The 13,756-nt window shown below is 36.5% G+C and overlaps 1 protein-coding gene across 1 annotated transcript in view; it reads left to right on the forward strand.

The window, feature by feature from the left end:
- Window positions 1-2,107: 2,107 nt before the first annotated feature.
- LOC104532205 (docking protein 6) overlaps window positions 2,108-13,756 on the forward strand; it is a gene marked incomplete at both ends in the record, with an annotated part of 63,591 nt that continues 51,942 nt past the window's right edge. The window contains one exon of the mRNA XM_010177344.1: window positions 2,108-2,222. Coding sequence (XP_010175646.1) covers window positions 2,108-2,222 — 115 coding nt within the window. The remainder of the gene's footprint in view (window positions 2,223-13,756) is intronic.

Genomic DNA, 13,756 nt, shown 5'->3' on the forward strand with positions numbered 1-13,756 from the left:
CTCCTTGCAAAGCCCTGAAAATACATGTTAAAAAAAAAATTATAAGGGATTAGGAACCTAATGGCAAGTCAAATATTGTGCCTGTGTCCAATAAATTGCCAAAAGATCAATCAGGATAACTACAGGTCTGGCAAGATCACTTCAGCCTATGGGAGGAATCATGGAGTGAGTTCTCTTAAAGCATATTTCTGGGCATGTGAAGGAGAAGATAATAATTGGAAAGAGGCAACATGGATTTACCAAGAGTAAATCATGCCTGACCAATCTGATAGCCATCTGTGATTTGGGATGAGGAGGTAGCAGTGTCTATTGTTGGATACTTTTGATGTTGTCTCCCATGATGTTCTTATATCCAAGTTGGGACATTATCACCTAGGTGAGTGGAAGTCTAGATGTTAAAAACTGGTCAGCTAGTCAGACCCAGAAAGGTCGTACTCCACCTGGAGGCTGGTAGCAGTGTAGAACTGCCAGGGTCTGTACTGGCACCTCTCTTGATTAGTATTGTTATCGGGGACCTGGAGGTGGTAATGGAGTATGCTGTGCAGATAGCAAACTGGGAAGGATCAGTCGATATGCTTTTGCTAGTCAGGCTACCTTCCAGAGACCTGAATGGACTGGAGGAACAGGCTGACAGGGAACTTGTGAAACTGTATAAGGGCAAGTTCTAGGCACTCACCCTGGGACAGAGGAGCCCCTGCGATGGCATAGGCTTGGGATGGGCAGACTGGGAGCAGCCCTGTGGAAAGGAGCCTGGGGCTTGGTGCCTCAGCCAGCAAAGACAGCCAATGGCTCCATGTGCTGTATGAGCAGCACCATGGCCAGTCAATACAGAGACTGATTTTCCTCCTTTGATAAGCACTCATTAGACCATATCTAGACTATGGCATCCAGTTTTGGCTCACCTTTAACAGCTAAGATATTGACAATATGGAGTGAGTTTTGCTGAAGGCTGTCAAGATAGACCCCATAGCAGTCTTCAGTTCTGGTTTCAGGTTTGTCATCAGCACCTACGTATTTCACTTCATGCTTTGTCTCAGTTTCTTTCCCTGGCTTCTTGATGGCTCTCACTGCTCATCTGCTCTCAATCTTTTTTGCAATGCCTTTGTCCCAACATGTTTCATATTTTTACTGCACCATATAAAATCTCTGTCTCCTAAAACACATTTTTTCCAGCATATGAAAAGGAATGCTAGATCTGTACACAGGGAGCATAAGAATTAAAAAAAAAAACAAAAACAAACAAACAAAAAAAAGAACCCACCCACATTCATTCAATTTTTTCCCTAGTCCTAGATGGTCAAATTCATATGGATGACATTTTTAAGAAATTAATTCTGCCTGAGACAGATGTCTTGCCCAGAAAAGCTAACTATAAACACATAAAGTTTGCCCAGAGTTCCAAGAAACTAAGAAAAAGATTTTACAATGTGAAGTGTTAAGCAGTTTAATATAGGCTGTGCTACCAGTTTTGGTTGTAGTAACATATTTTCCTTCCATTTGTGTTAATTGTAGCTATCTACTTGCGACAAATGAAAATGGAAATAAATTGAACTTTTTATGCTACAAGTTTGCTACAAGAGTATTTTTTTGATGATAATATTTTCTAATATTTGGAAAATAAAATTGTGAGTTCTTATGAGGATGACAATTACACTTTAAAGACAGATAAGGATCAATTCTTACCAATGTAGTGATACTGATCAGCATGATAATTGAGTTACTTCTCTTAACTAATAAGACACTGCTGTTCCTACATTAGATTATGTATTTGTTGCAGATCCTGAAACTGATCAAAGTTATATGACTATAGAAATTGAAAAAATATTATGGAATACTCACAAGACTGTCTGATGTCATTGTAATAACTATGTTTACAAGTAGAACTTTATTAGAGAAGTAAACCATTCACTTTTTGATACATTGCATTTTATAGAAAGTTTTGCAACTTTAGATTCTACCTATTTATGTGGTTTTGTCAATTAAAAAACTTATAGATGTAAATAGCCTTGGGGGAAAAACAGATTATAGTAAAAATTGAGTAGTTATGGTTAATATTTTTATTTGTACTATTTATATACTGGGCTAAAATACTTTCCTTCATTTTAAGGTAACTGAGCTGCACAATATCAAAAACATAACTAGATTGCCTCGAGAGACAAAGAAGCATGCAGTGGCAATTATCTTTCATGATGAGACATCAAAGACATTTGCGTGTGAGTCAGGTAAGCTATTAGTACTGCATCTCTAGCTTGAAGAAGTCAAGTTACACATCAAAGTCTTGCTCAGATGAATTAACACGAGATATAAATCCTTAACTTAAAGGACTTTGTTGTAAACAAGAACTTTGGCGTTAGGGGTTTACTTTTTTGGGCGTTTTGATAGGGGTTTTTTTAATGTATGTTGGGGGTTTTGCAAAGTTCTTTCTTCCATTTCTTATGTTTGACTGCATGCAGAAGGTCTAAAGACTGGAGATTTTCAGCTAAACTTGTAAAACTGAGTAGAAAATACCCATGAGATGTTATCAAGTCAAGATGTGAAGCATTCTTTTTTTTTTTTTTTTTTTTTTTTTTTTTTTATAGGCACTGACTAAACTAATAATTATCATGCCATTGCAAATAAAATGTAAATACCAGCTAAAACCTCATGATATTGTAAAGCTGAATGTCAAGCAATCTGTGGTTTGAATTAGCTACATGGTATAATGAATGAGTTAAGTTGTGAACAAACTTGGGAATCATCGTACGTAGTGACAAGTAGTTACTTGTAAAGACACTGAACAGTGCACTATTAAAGTGCACTGTTTTCTAGTTTGAAAATGCAATTGTACATGTCTGTGTCCTAGGGTATATTTTACCTGAAAAAAAAAAATTTAAAAAGACTGAGGAATTTTTTAATGATAAAGTTTCTGTTTGTGTAGTGACGTATTTGAAACCGCATTTTAAAAATATATCTTAATATTACCATATAAATATAGCATGTGTACAACCTAAGCTAAATACAATGAAACAAAATTCAAGAAACGTGTGCAGGAGATAGGTTAAAAGTGTGTAAGGTCATGAATTATGTGGATTTTGGATCAAGTATTGCAAACATTCATATGTACATCCCATCACAAAAGATAGATTGACAGAGTTTTGGTTTTTATTGATTTAAAATGTAAAAACACACACATAGAAAAACTGTGGCTTTCTAGAATCAGTTTAAAACTTATTGTTAGATAAGTAGCTCACATTAAAGACTTTAATTTCTAATGTGTAAAATTAATAATGATTCTATAATAATATGATTAATAATGGAATAAAAACATGTTAGTTATGCTTTAACAGCACTGAAATCAGTTCTACAGAAACTTTTCCATTTGCATTCCCCTTGTTCTCTAATGAAGAAATCTTATTCCTTCCCTTGAGTTACTATGGTGCAGCTATATTTAAAAAAAATGAGAGTAAATCATAACTTCAGGATTCTGGCACCAAAGAAGGGGCAAACCTAAAAAGGTTCAGCATGTCTGACCTACTCATCCCTTTCTTCTGTAATGAACATGACACAACTCCTTAACCTTGAACCCAGTTGTGTATACAAGATGCAAGTACCTTAAGGTGCTAACAGGATACCAGTAAGAGATGCCTGAAGCATACCTGAAAGCTATGCTCTATGCAAAGGCATTTTTTAAATGGATGGAGCCTTGGATGAAGTGATGAACCAGTGGAGAGCTTGTAGGCAGAGGTCAAGAATAGACCAACGGAGGTGGTATTGTAGTAGGTGTCTGTAGACCTTCTCATCAGCAAGAAAAGAAAGATAAAGCATTTTTAAGGCAAGTGGAAAAAGCCTCACAGTCCCAGGCATTGATACTCTTGGGTGACTTTAATCACAACAATATCTACTGGAAGGCCAATATGGCTGGACACAAGCAATCCATATTTCTGGAACTGATTAAAGACAATTTGTTGATATAGATTATAAATAATGTGATGATGGGAGGTGCTCTGTTCAGGGATGTGCTTGGCAGGATCCTGTGGATCATTATCTTGAAGGGCAAAGGGGCCCAGGAGAGCTAGTTAATCTTCAAGGACAGCATCCTCTGAGCACTAGAGCTGTTCTTCCCATTCTTCAGAAGACAAGCATTGCACAAGACCAATATGGATAAATGTCGACCTCCTGACTCAGCTTAAATGCAAAAAGGGAAGCACACAGAAGCAGGGACAGTCTACCTGGGAGTGATATAGAGGCATTCTCCATGTATATAGGAATGGAGACAGGAAAGCTCCAGCTCAGCTGGAGTTGAAACTAAAACAGGGAGTTGAAGGACAGAAAAGATTTCTATTTCTTAAAGTACATCAACAGCAAAAGGAAGGCTAAGTGGCACTGGGCCCATTGATTGGTGGAGCAGGCAGTGGACTTAGTGACAAGGGACATTAGAAAAACTGAGGTACTTGATGCCTTTTTTATAGCTCGGTTTTCACTTGCAAGGCTTGTCTTCAGGTCTTCCAGGTCCCTGAACCTCTTAGCAACCAGTGGGAGTGAAGTAGTACTCAAAGTGAAGCAAGGCAGAGTCAGGCATCACTTAAATCATCACTTAAATCACTTAAATATCATACACAAGTCCATGGAACTAGACCGTCAAGAATGTGAAGAAGTAGGATCCAGGTAACTATAGACCAGTCATCCTCACTTCAGTCCCTGAGAACGTTGTTGGAGTAAATCATGTTTAAACCATGAAGGACAACAAGGTGAATGAGAGTAGCTAAAACTTTTTCCATATGGAAATCATTATTTCTGTGATGAGATATCTGGCACTGTGAGCAAGAGAAAGACAGAGGCTGTTAAGTAACTTGATTTTAACCATGTTTGACAGCCTCCCATAACTTCCTCCACAGCCCACCAATTGTTGGGACATGGGATGGATAGTTGCACTCTAATGGGGGATAAAAAATAAACAGGGTTTAAAGAGTTGTTATTAATGGTGCAAAGCCAAGCTTCCAGCCAATAGGTAGTGGGTCCCTCAGGTATCAGTGCTGGGACCAATACTGTTTAATGTCTTCATTGACAGCCTGGATGATGAAATGGAGAGTACTCCAAGCAAGTTTTCAGGTGACACCAGATAGGGGTGACCCAAACTGGGAAGGCAGGGCTGCTGTCAGAGGGACCTAGACAGGCTGGAAAAATGAGCTGGTAGAAACCTTATGAAGTTCAGCAAGAGCAATGAAAGGTCTTGGGTTGGAGTAATCCCAGGCAACAAGGCAGGCTGGGGGCCAACTGTCTGGGAAGCAGCTCTGCAGAAAAGGCCCTTGGGTCCTAGTAGAAAACAAGATGAACGTGTCCTGGACTGCATTAGTAAGATTGTTGACAGCAGGTACAGAGAAGTGATCCTTTCCTTCTATGCAGCATTTGTAAGACCACATCTGGAGTATTGTGTCCAGTTTTGTGCTCTCAGTGCAAGAATATTGACATACAGGAGTGCACCCAGTGGAGAACCACCAAGGTTCAGGGTTAGGAGCATATAATAGTTTAAGAGAGATTGAGAGCAGGGCCTATTCAGCCAGAAGTAGAAACAACGTCAGAGGATCTTCTTGCTTCCTACAAAACTACCTGATCTGAGACTACACAGAAGATGGAACTATAAAACTGTCAGATATCTTGCTGTTTCTGAAAGACTACAAATCTTAGCTGTGGGTATAATGGAGTTTCAATCAGTTTGCCTTCTCCATGCCTTCGGTCTAGCTAAACAGTATAAACTGCATCAATTTCATCAGATGAGATAGATATACTGCTTTTTTTCATTAAAATCTGACTCTCTTGAACTCCAAATCTTTTGTGTGTTCTGAACTAGGAAGATATAGTCTAAAATTTATATTTCTTTTGCAGCTCGTTTCCACAACTGAGTTCTGTCTTCCCACAAGGAACTATTACCATTTTTACTGCTGCTGAAATGTGCCACGTAATTTGCTTATTATCGAAGTTTAAGGAATATTTAGAGAGTTGTTTGTTTTTTAAAAAGTTTTCTTCTTCTTCTTAGATCTCTAAAAAATGTTTAATGCCAGTGATTTTTATGGGACAATGCCTAGATTTTTAACAGCCTCATGGTGTATAGTGGTGTACACACAATGGGGTTTATTTTGGCATATCAGGACACTTCTTTGGTTAACACAATAATACATTTACTCTACTAATGCCTATTCTTTCCCATGACTTGAGTGGGAAAGAACTACTTAAGTGGTTTTGACTCAGTCAAAAATCTAGAATCATAGATGCTTGACCTTCTTGAATTATTTAAGAGCCCAAAGTTTTACAATGTGAACATTTTTGCACGTAGTCTCTAAATACACAGAAGCAGATACTTTGTTTCCTATCATCTTGACCTCCAGGGACAGATGGAAGGACATTAATGCTGAACCCATTGCAAAAGGTCTGCTGAGCATAGAGTCAATAATTTATTGGAAAGGAGGAGGAAGTAATACTCAAAGCTGGCTTGGTTTTATATGGGGACTGAACAATGTGAGGTAGGGTTTTTGTCAAGAGTTGTACCAGGAAATGCTTTAAAATAACTGTATCATGTTAATTTTGATAATATGAGCTGATATATTTTTTCTTTGTGCAGTCTAAAAGTTCATATGATGAAAAGTAGCACATTTTTCTGGTACTTAGCTTTCTTAATTATGGAATTAAGCGCAGTAAAATACTATTCTGTTTTAAAATAGATCTCCAAAGTTATAGAACAATTCTGTTCTCCCCATATACCCTGAGAGCTGTGATATCAGCCCACTGGGTGTGCTGGCTGGGAGTCTATATTTTTTTCCTAAGCTCCTGTGGCTTCTAGGCCTCAGCTTTCTTAGTGTCTTCAAGGCAGCTACTGGCAAGTCTGAGCTCTGAATGGGCTGTAGCCCCCATATTTCCATTAGGATTTCAGCAAGTCAGTCCTGAGGAGCATTGATTTTTTTTGTAATCTTCATCTGCTGATGAAAACACTCTGTAGAAAAACAAACAAAAATCCTCTATATGCTTTTGCTACCATGTAGCTGTTCCCATCACTACCACCAGTGCTCTCAATGTTTACAACAGCTGAAATGTGTTCAGTTCTGAAGCTCTATTGAAATATTTTGAAGAGCAAACCAGTCTGAAGTATTACAGTTCCCTGATTAAAAGCATGCAATAGCAAGTCTTTAAAGAAAAATAATCCCTCCTCAGGGGGAGAAGGAAGTTGCTTGCTGTTGCTATATCTCTTTCTGACATCTGTTCTAGTGGGCAGAGACTTGTGATTTTGGTGATTAGCAAGTACCATTTTTAAATTGTCTCAGTTACCATCAGAATTGTTTCAGTGGAAGTAAATTAATGAGAAGTCATGACTGATTAAATAGCATGAAAGCTGGTCTATAACTCAGTAAACTTAAGACAGATTCTAAAGAGTGTGAATTCTTCTTCACACCCTGGGAAATTGCTGCCACCTTAGTTAAGAACATACTAAGGTTTCAATTTCAGCCTCCCTGAAAATCATGTGAAAATTATTGCCATTAAGAGAATTTTAATTTTTTTTTTAAGTCAAGAATCATGAAATTCTGAGTTGCTTTAGAACTAGGGAAATGCAAACACATTGAAACTTGAGATAAAATTAAATGTTAACAAATGTATAAGCAGCTTAAGTGGAAGGACAGAATACTGTGAAGAAAAATGCAGCAGTTTTAGGGAACTGAGCATATTTACTGCAGCATAATAAAGGCTAAAAAGATATTACTGTTGTTTCTTAAATACATCGAGGAGAAAAAAATGAAAGTTTTTAAGATAGAAAGTGACCTTATCACAAGAACAAATGCAGAATATTTGTGTAAAGCAGTGAGGTTTCACATAGCCTCACAAAAATCCATCCCTAATCCCATGTGGTTTCTTTCTGCACTCTACAGTGTATCATCAAGTAAATAGATAAAGTCTGGATGCTAACTACTGGGTTTGAGGTGCTGTCTTTCCCTAATACCTTTAAAAAAAAAAAGTTGTTGGGTTGGGTTTTGTTTGTTTGATGTTTTGTTGGTGGTGGTAGTTTTTTTTTTTTTCAGGTAAGTGTACTTACTGTTAAGATTTTGTGTAGATGTAGCTGTGCTCAGACATATATACCTATTGAGAAGCTCTTCTTCCTGCAAACCTTGGTCCATAGTGTGACCCAAGTGTCTGCGCTGAGACAGGTGTTCTGAAATGCCCTGTAAACTCTCTCTAAAGTTGTAGATATGATGCAGTGAGCAATGGTGGCTATGCAGGAACAGTGAGAAAATGAAATTGGCAGACATAAATAATGATGCAAACTAGAAGTTTACGGTGCAATTATGGAAGTTGCTAGCATGGTGAGGACTGTGCCTGAATAATAGCTACTTCTGGCTTGCACTAGGTCAGTGACAGACCACATGGAATCATGTTTTTTTTCCTTTAGTGATGACAGCAAAATATTAAGTGACACAAGTTCCTGGGTCTCTTAGGCTCAGTGGACCCACCAGCACAGGTTTGTATAAAATTTATTTTGATTTCTAAATGACAGAATGTGAGGAAAAATGATGAACTTTTAAGCCTATTGATAAAATCAAACTGAAGTGGTTGCTAATAATATAGATTTATAAACAAGAGAGGCAAAATTAATTAAGGCTGAAATGTGATTTCAATTATTTGAGCATAGAATGAGATGTAGCGTGAGAAAAATAAAAGGGGTGAAATCACAGAGAAATCTTAAAACTGCAACTGTGAAACAAATGCAGAAATCCCCTGAGATACCGATATTGGTCTGGCTTCTCTTCAGTACAATACCCCATTCTGTATAAAAGTTGATGAATTGGAGGGATTTATTTCATTCCAGGCATGCGTGAACTGCAGTTCTAAAGTTGTTGCAATAAAGAAACATCATTATTTTTGAAAGGTTGTACTTTGGCATTCCCGTAAAACTTCCACAATTCAAGTCCTGGGGAAAATAGAATAGAGAGAGGTATTGCAAAAAAGTCAGTCAGCTACCCTATTTGAAACTTCTATTTTAGGAGTTTATCCGTCCTTATGCTAAATTAATATAACTGATATTAATATTGTTGTGGCTGTTTTAATTCTATCCACTATTTTAATTTCTTGACTGTCTTACTGCTGTGATGCATACCTTGATAAAACTCTTGTACATCTATAACATAAACAGTCTTTTTCTTCTATATTCTTGTGCTTTCAACTTTTTCTGAGTGCAGTCAGGCAGTGATAAATATGTCTTGTTATAACTCTGCAAAAAAAAAGTTTTACTCTGTTGAAAAAGAAAGACTGTTGGTGTCAAGTGGCAATGTGTTCAGCAACATGGTGTTTTTTAGTTCTGTACATACTTTTCCTTTTAAATTTGTTTCACCATTTGTTGGTGTCACTTTCTTTTTTAAAAAATACATTGCTGCTATCATTTAAAAAGACACAAATTCAGACCATTTTTGTACTGAAAAAGCTTTTGGACTATTGACTAATTACTACTGATTATGGGCTGGGCTTTTTCTCTGTGATAGTTTTCATAAGCAAAAATATTCTGTGCTTGAAGAGTTTGATAGATGTCAGTGGAATATTAGATGTAATTCATATCACTGTATCCTTTGACAGCTAAGAACCCTGGTGGTTTTGGATTAAAATTACAGTGAAACATTAGGCTTTGTGATGAAGCATCAGTGATCATACCTTCTGTTATTACTAATAATGCAAATAGCTACATAAGCTTTGAAGACAACCAGATTAATATTTTCACTGTTAGTTTGGTGAGTTTGAAGCTCTAGGATCATGGAGGTGGTGGAAGTGAAGAACAGCTTCCCAATACAGTTTTGGTTTTGGAAAGAGGAATACGAATTTCACCTTTTGCATGCAGTAAAATGATTCTATACAGTTGGAAATATTCTGACAGATGGTATATTTCTCTCTTAAAGCAGCAGGGATTTTTATATAAAAATTTATGAACCTTCCATTTCTACTTTCTGTTTGTGATTTTTTTTTTATTTTTTTTTTTTTTTTACATACTGAAGGGACCTTACTTACTTCTCTGTAAAGCGTGTGGTTTATTGGAGGTCAGCGACATGTTCTCACTTCTACACATGCCACAATATTTTAAGATCCAAAAAAAGAGTTAAAAGACAGGCGTTGCATGAAGTTAAATACGTTACTCTAGATTCTTACATTCCCTCTTTTTCATCATAATATTTGAATCACTAACCACTTTCAGGGAAAAATTCAGTCTGAGTCATAATTATAAATGTTTTATTCTATGATTAATATTTAGGATGTATATTTTTTGTTCTGGACAAATAGTTCACTTTTCATTAATAATGGCTTTTATTTTCTATTTTTTTCTTGTCTGACTAAAAATATGCATCTTTATTCTGACTTTAGAATTTATAAAGTAGAAATACTTGGATCTTTGCTCTCCTTTCTCGTAGTTGGTTGCCTTTCTGTTGGTCCTCACTTTTCTGTGGTTAACTGTCTGAACTACATTGTTACAATTTTCAGACACAGATTGGTAATATGTATAACTACCAAATGAAGGAATAAAGAAAATATTACCCCATCTTTAGGACATAGTCATTGATGGAACAGGTCCTGCATTATTACTTTCCATCCTTTTCACCCACTTTTAGGTTATTAATTGTGTGCAAACTTAGTTCTAACATTAATTAGCATTTAAAAGAAAATATTTTGGGAAGAGAAACTTTTTTTTTTTTTTTTTTAGTAGAATTACTGGCTGCTAAATTTGAAAATAGTAGACACACAAAATGGTCATCATCCCTTCAGCACTCCTCCCAGGCAGGTCCCTGAACTGAGAAGGCTGCTCTGCTGCATTCTCAGTTTGTAGGGCAAATGGGTGACTGCAAGGAAACAAGGTTAACTTACAGCCTAGCAGGAGCATGCATATGGGGGCTGTGATGAAATGAGTAGGAAAGCTGTAAGATTTCTGAAATTGGAAAAAGTAAGTTTGCTCTGGGATTGCAATATGGGAAACTCTAAATTTAAGTCTTTGAAGGTCAAAACATTTGGAGGCTGAAAATATTTTCTTTTCTTAAAGTTTCATTACATAGTTGTGTATAATGGAGATAAGATAAATATTCAGTTGCCCTCACTATTCTACTGTAAACTTGTCTGGACACTCTTTACTAATGTTTAACACAGTGTATCTAGATAAGTAGAGAAGTTCTGTATTACTCTTTCTTCCTGGACAAATATATTGAAGTGCAGACACTGTATGTGCTTTCATTATCACAGATATACTTGGAGAGATTGAAATTTATATGAAATATAAACTGTTCCCATAGGAACAAAAGTCAAAGAAGATAGCTAAGATAATAGTGAATCATCCATTTTAGGGTGTGTGTAGGACTCCTCAAGAGTAAGAGAGTAGGAAAAAATCTTCCTGCCTGCAGAAGCTGAGCAACTTCAGATGAACAGAAGGCAGGAAGCAGATTTCAGCTTCATCTGGTAGATGGTTCAAAGTCAGATGAATTTTGATTTTAGAGAGACTAGCATAAATAGTTGACTCAAAACCTCTGCCCTAGAAGTTCAGCATACAGTTGTAAGTAAGCACCAAGCAGAGGTAGGTTTTAGTGATGGTGTCCAGGGTTTTGCAATACAGAAATATGGATTTTTTGTTGGAAAGTTTAATAATTGATCATTTGTTGTTTTGTGTTTTCTTTTTTTTTTTCATAAGCTACTACATCTGATAAACCTTGCCATACCTGCAGCCTCCATGTTTTATACAAGAACAAAGTCTGTATTAGTGTGATGACACAAGGACATAAAAATGCAGTCTAAGACCATGGTCTAACATTTGGCTCACAAGATTTTTTTTTTTTTAATTAGCTTCTCACTGTTTACCTTAAACTGAAATCTAAATTTTACATTATTACATTATTTAATGACATAAAAGTTATTAATATAACAATATTTCTTCCTGATCCCATTTTGAGATTTTTAGTTGATTTCATAAATGTACTATGTCATCAATAACTGCTAGTTCTATGAAAAAAAGATATGGAGTTACTGTTTTATCCTTCACATAATTCATGGCATAAATTAATTTCATTGACATTTAGAATAGTTTTTAATCGTATGTGCTGGTTTTGGCTGGGATAGGGTTAATTTTCTTCACAGTAGCTAGTATATGGCTGTTTTAGATTTGTGCTGGAAACACAGGGATGCTTTAGTTACTGCTGAGCAGTGCTTACACGGAGTCAAAGCTTTTTCTGCTCCTCAGAGCACCTGACCAGCAAGTAGGCTAGGGGCACACAAGAGGTTGGGAGGGGACACAGTTGGAACAGCTGACCCCAACTGACCAAAGGGATATCCCATACCATATGGTGTCATGCTCAGCATATAAAGCTGGGGGAAGAAGAAGGAAGGGTAGATGTTCAGAGTGATGATGTTTGTCTTCCCAAGTAACTGTTAAATGTGATGGAGCCCTGCTGTCATGGGGATGGCTGAACACCTGCCTAATGATGGGAAGCCGTGAAAGAATTCCTTATTTTGCTTTGCTTGCATGTGCAGCTTTTGCTTTACCTATTGAACTGTCTTTACCCCAACTCGTGGGTTTTTTTACTTTTACCTTTCTGATTCTCTTCCCCACCCCACCGGGGGGGAGTCAGCAAGCAGCTACATCGTGCTTAGTTGCTGGCTGGGGTTAAACCACGACATCATATTATAAGTGTGAAAGTCCAAATCTACTTCTTATCATGTAAACACATTTTATTAAAAAGATAAGGTAATAAGGCACTACATATTTTAACATGTCTTCATGATATGTATGCTACAATGTCCTTACATACACCTTGCTTTTGAAAATATTGGCCTGTTCTACACTGCCAAAAGGCATTCATGCCCAATAATTAAAGTATTACTGAAAACCATCTGAGAATCTTGATAAGTTTTATGCATAAAATTGCCTCGTATTTCGAGTTGTTATTAATAGTTTGCAGAAGAGGGAATAGAAATGCAACTTCATTAACTGAATGGCAGATGAATGTGACAAAGCCTGGAAAAGAATCTCAGACAGAGGACTTCTCTCCATATTAAACATCTACTCTAGATAATATCTACTGTATTAATAGAGAATCTGCTTTCACTAAAATATCACTGTGTGAGGTTGTAGTATGGATTTGCAATTGCTATCACGAGTAAGAAATGTGAAATATTCAAAAAATATGCAAAACAGAAAAAATCCTCTTTCTTCTTCTTCTGATCTATCTAGATGCTTGTATTCTGTAGCCATACCTTGGCATTCATCAGAGAAATTTCACAGTTGACTTTCCACAGTACCTGAGAATAGATGAACTATGTTCTGATGCACAAGTAAATCCATGCCTTCTTCCTCTTGAAGCAAAATGCCAAATTGCTTTTTAATGTGTTATTACATGTGGGAATCACATTATGAAGCAACACATTGGGCTCAAAATTAGTAAAATTTGCAAGTAAATTTAATGTTTTCATTTTAAAAGTACCTTTTAAACTTCCATGCTAATAAGCACTCTGATGTTTGCAGAACAGATCGTAAGTGTTTGTCATTGTACACTTAGCAAAGTAATTTCTTATTTGTTTTCTGCAATATAAATGTCTTAGGGATTTTTTTGAAGACTTTGTAATGTTGCCATTATACTTAAGGTTGGGTTTTGTGTGTGCTGTTCAGGTTCTTAGGCATATTACCTTGATTTTATTATGATGAACTTAGAAATGAATTCTTAACCACTGCATTTGAAATGATGGTTTTATTGGCATTTAGCCAATTGTAACCAATCAA

Source organism: Antrostomus carolinensis, unplaced genomic scaffold, assembly GCF_000700745.2.
Source record: "Antrostomus carolinensis isolate BGI_N321 unplaced genomic scaffold, ASM70074v2 scaffold15161, whole genome shotgun sequence".
NCBI classification, from domain to species: Eukaryota; Metazoa; Chordata; class Aves; order Caprimulgiformes; family Caprimulgidae; genus Antrostomus; species Antrostomus carolinensis.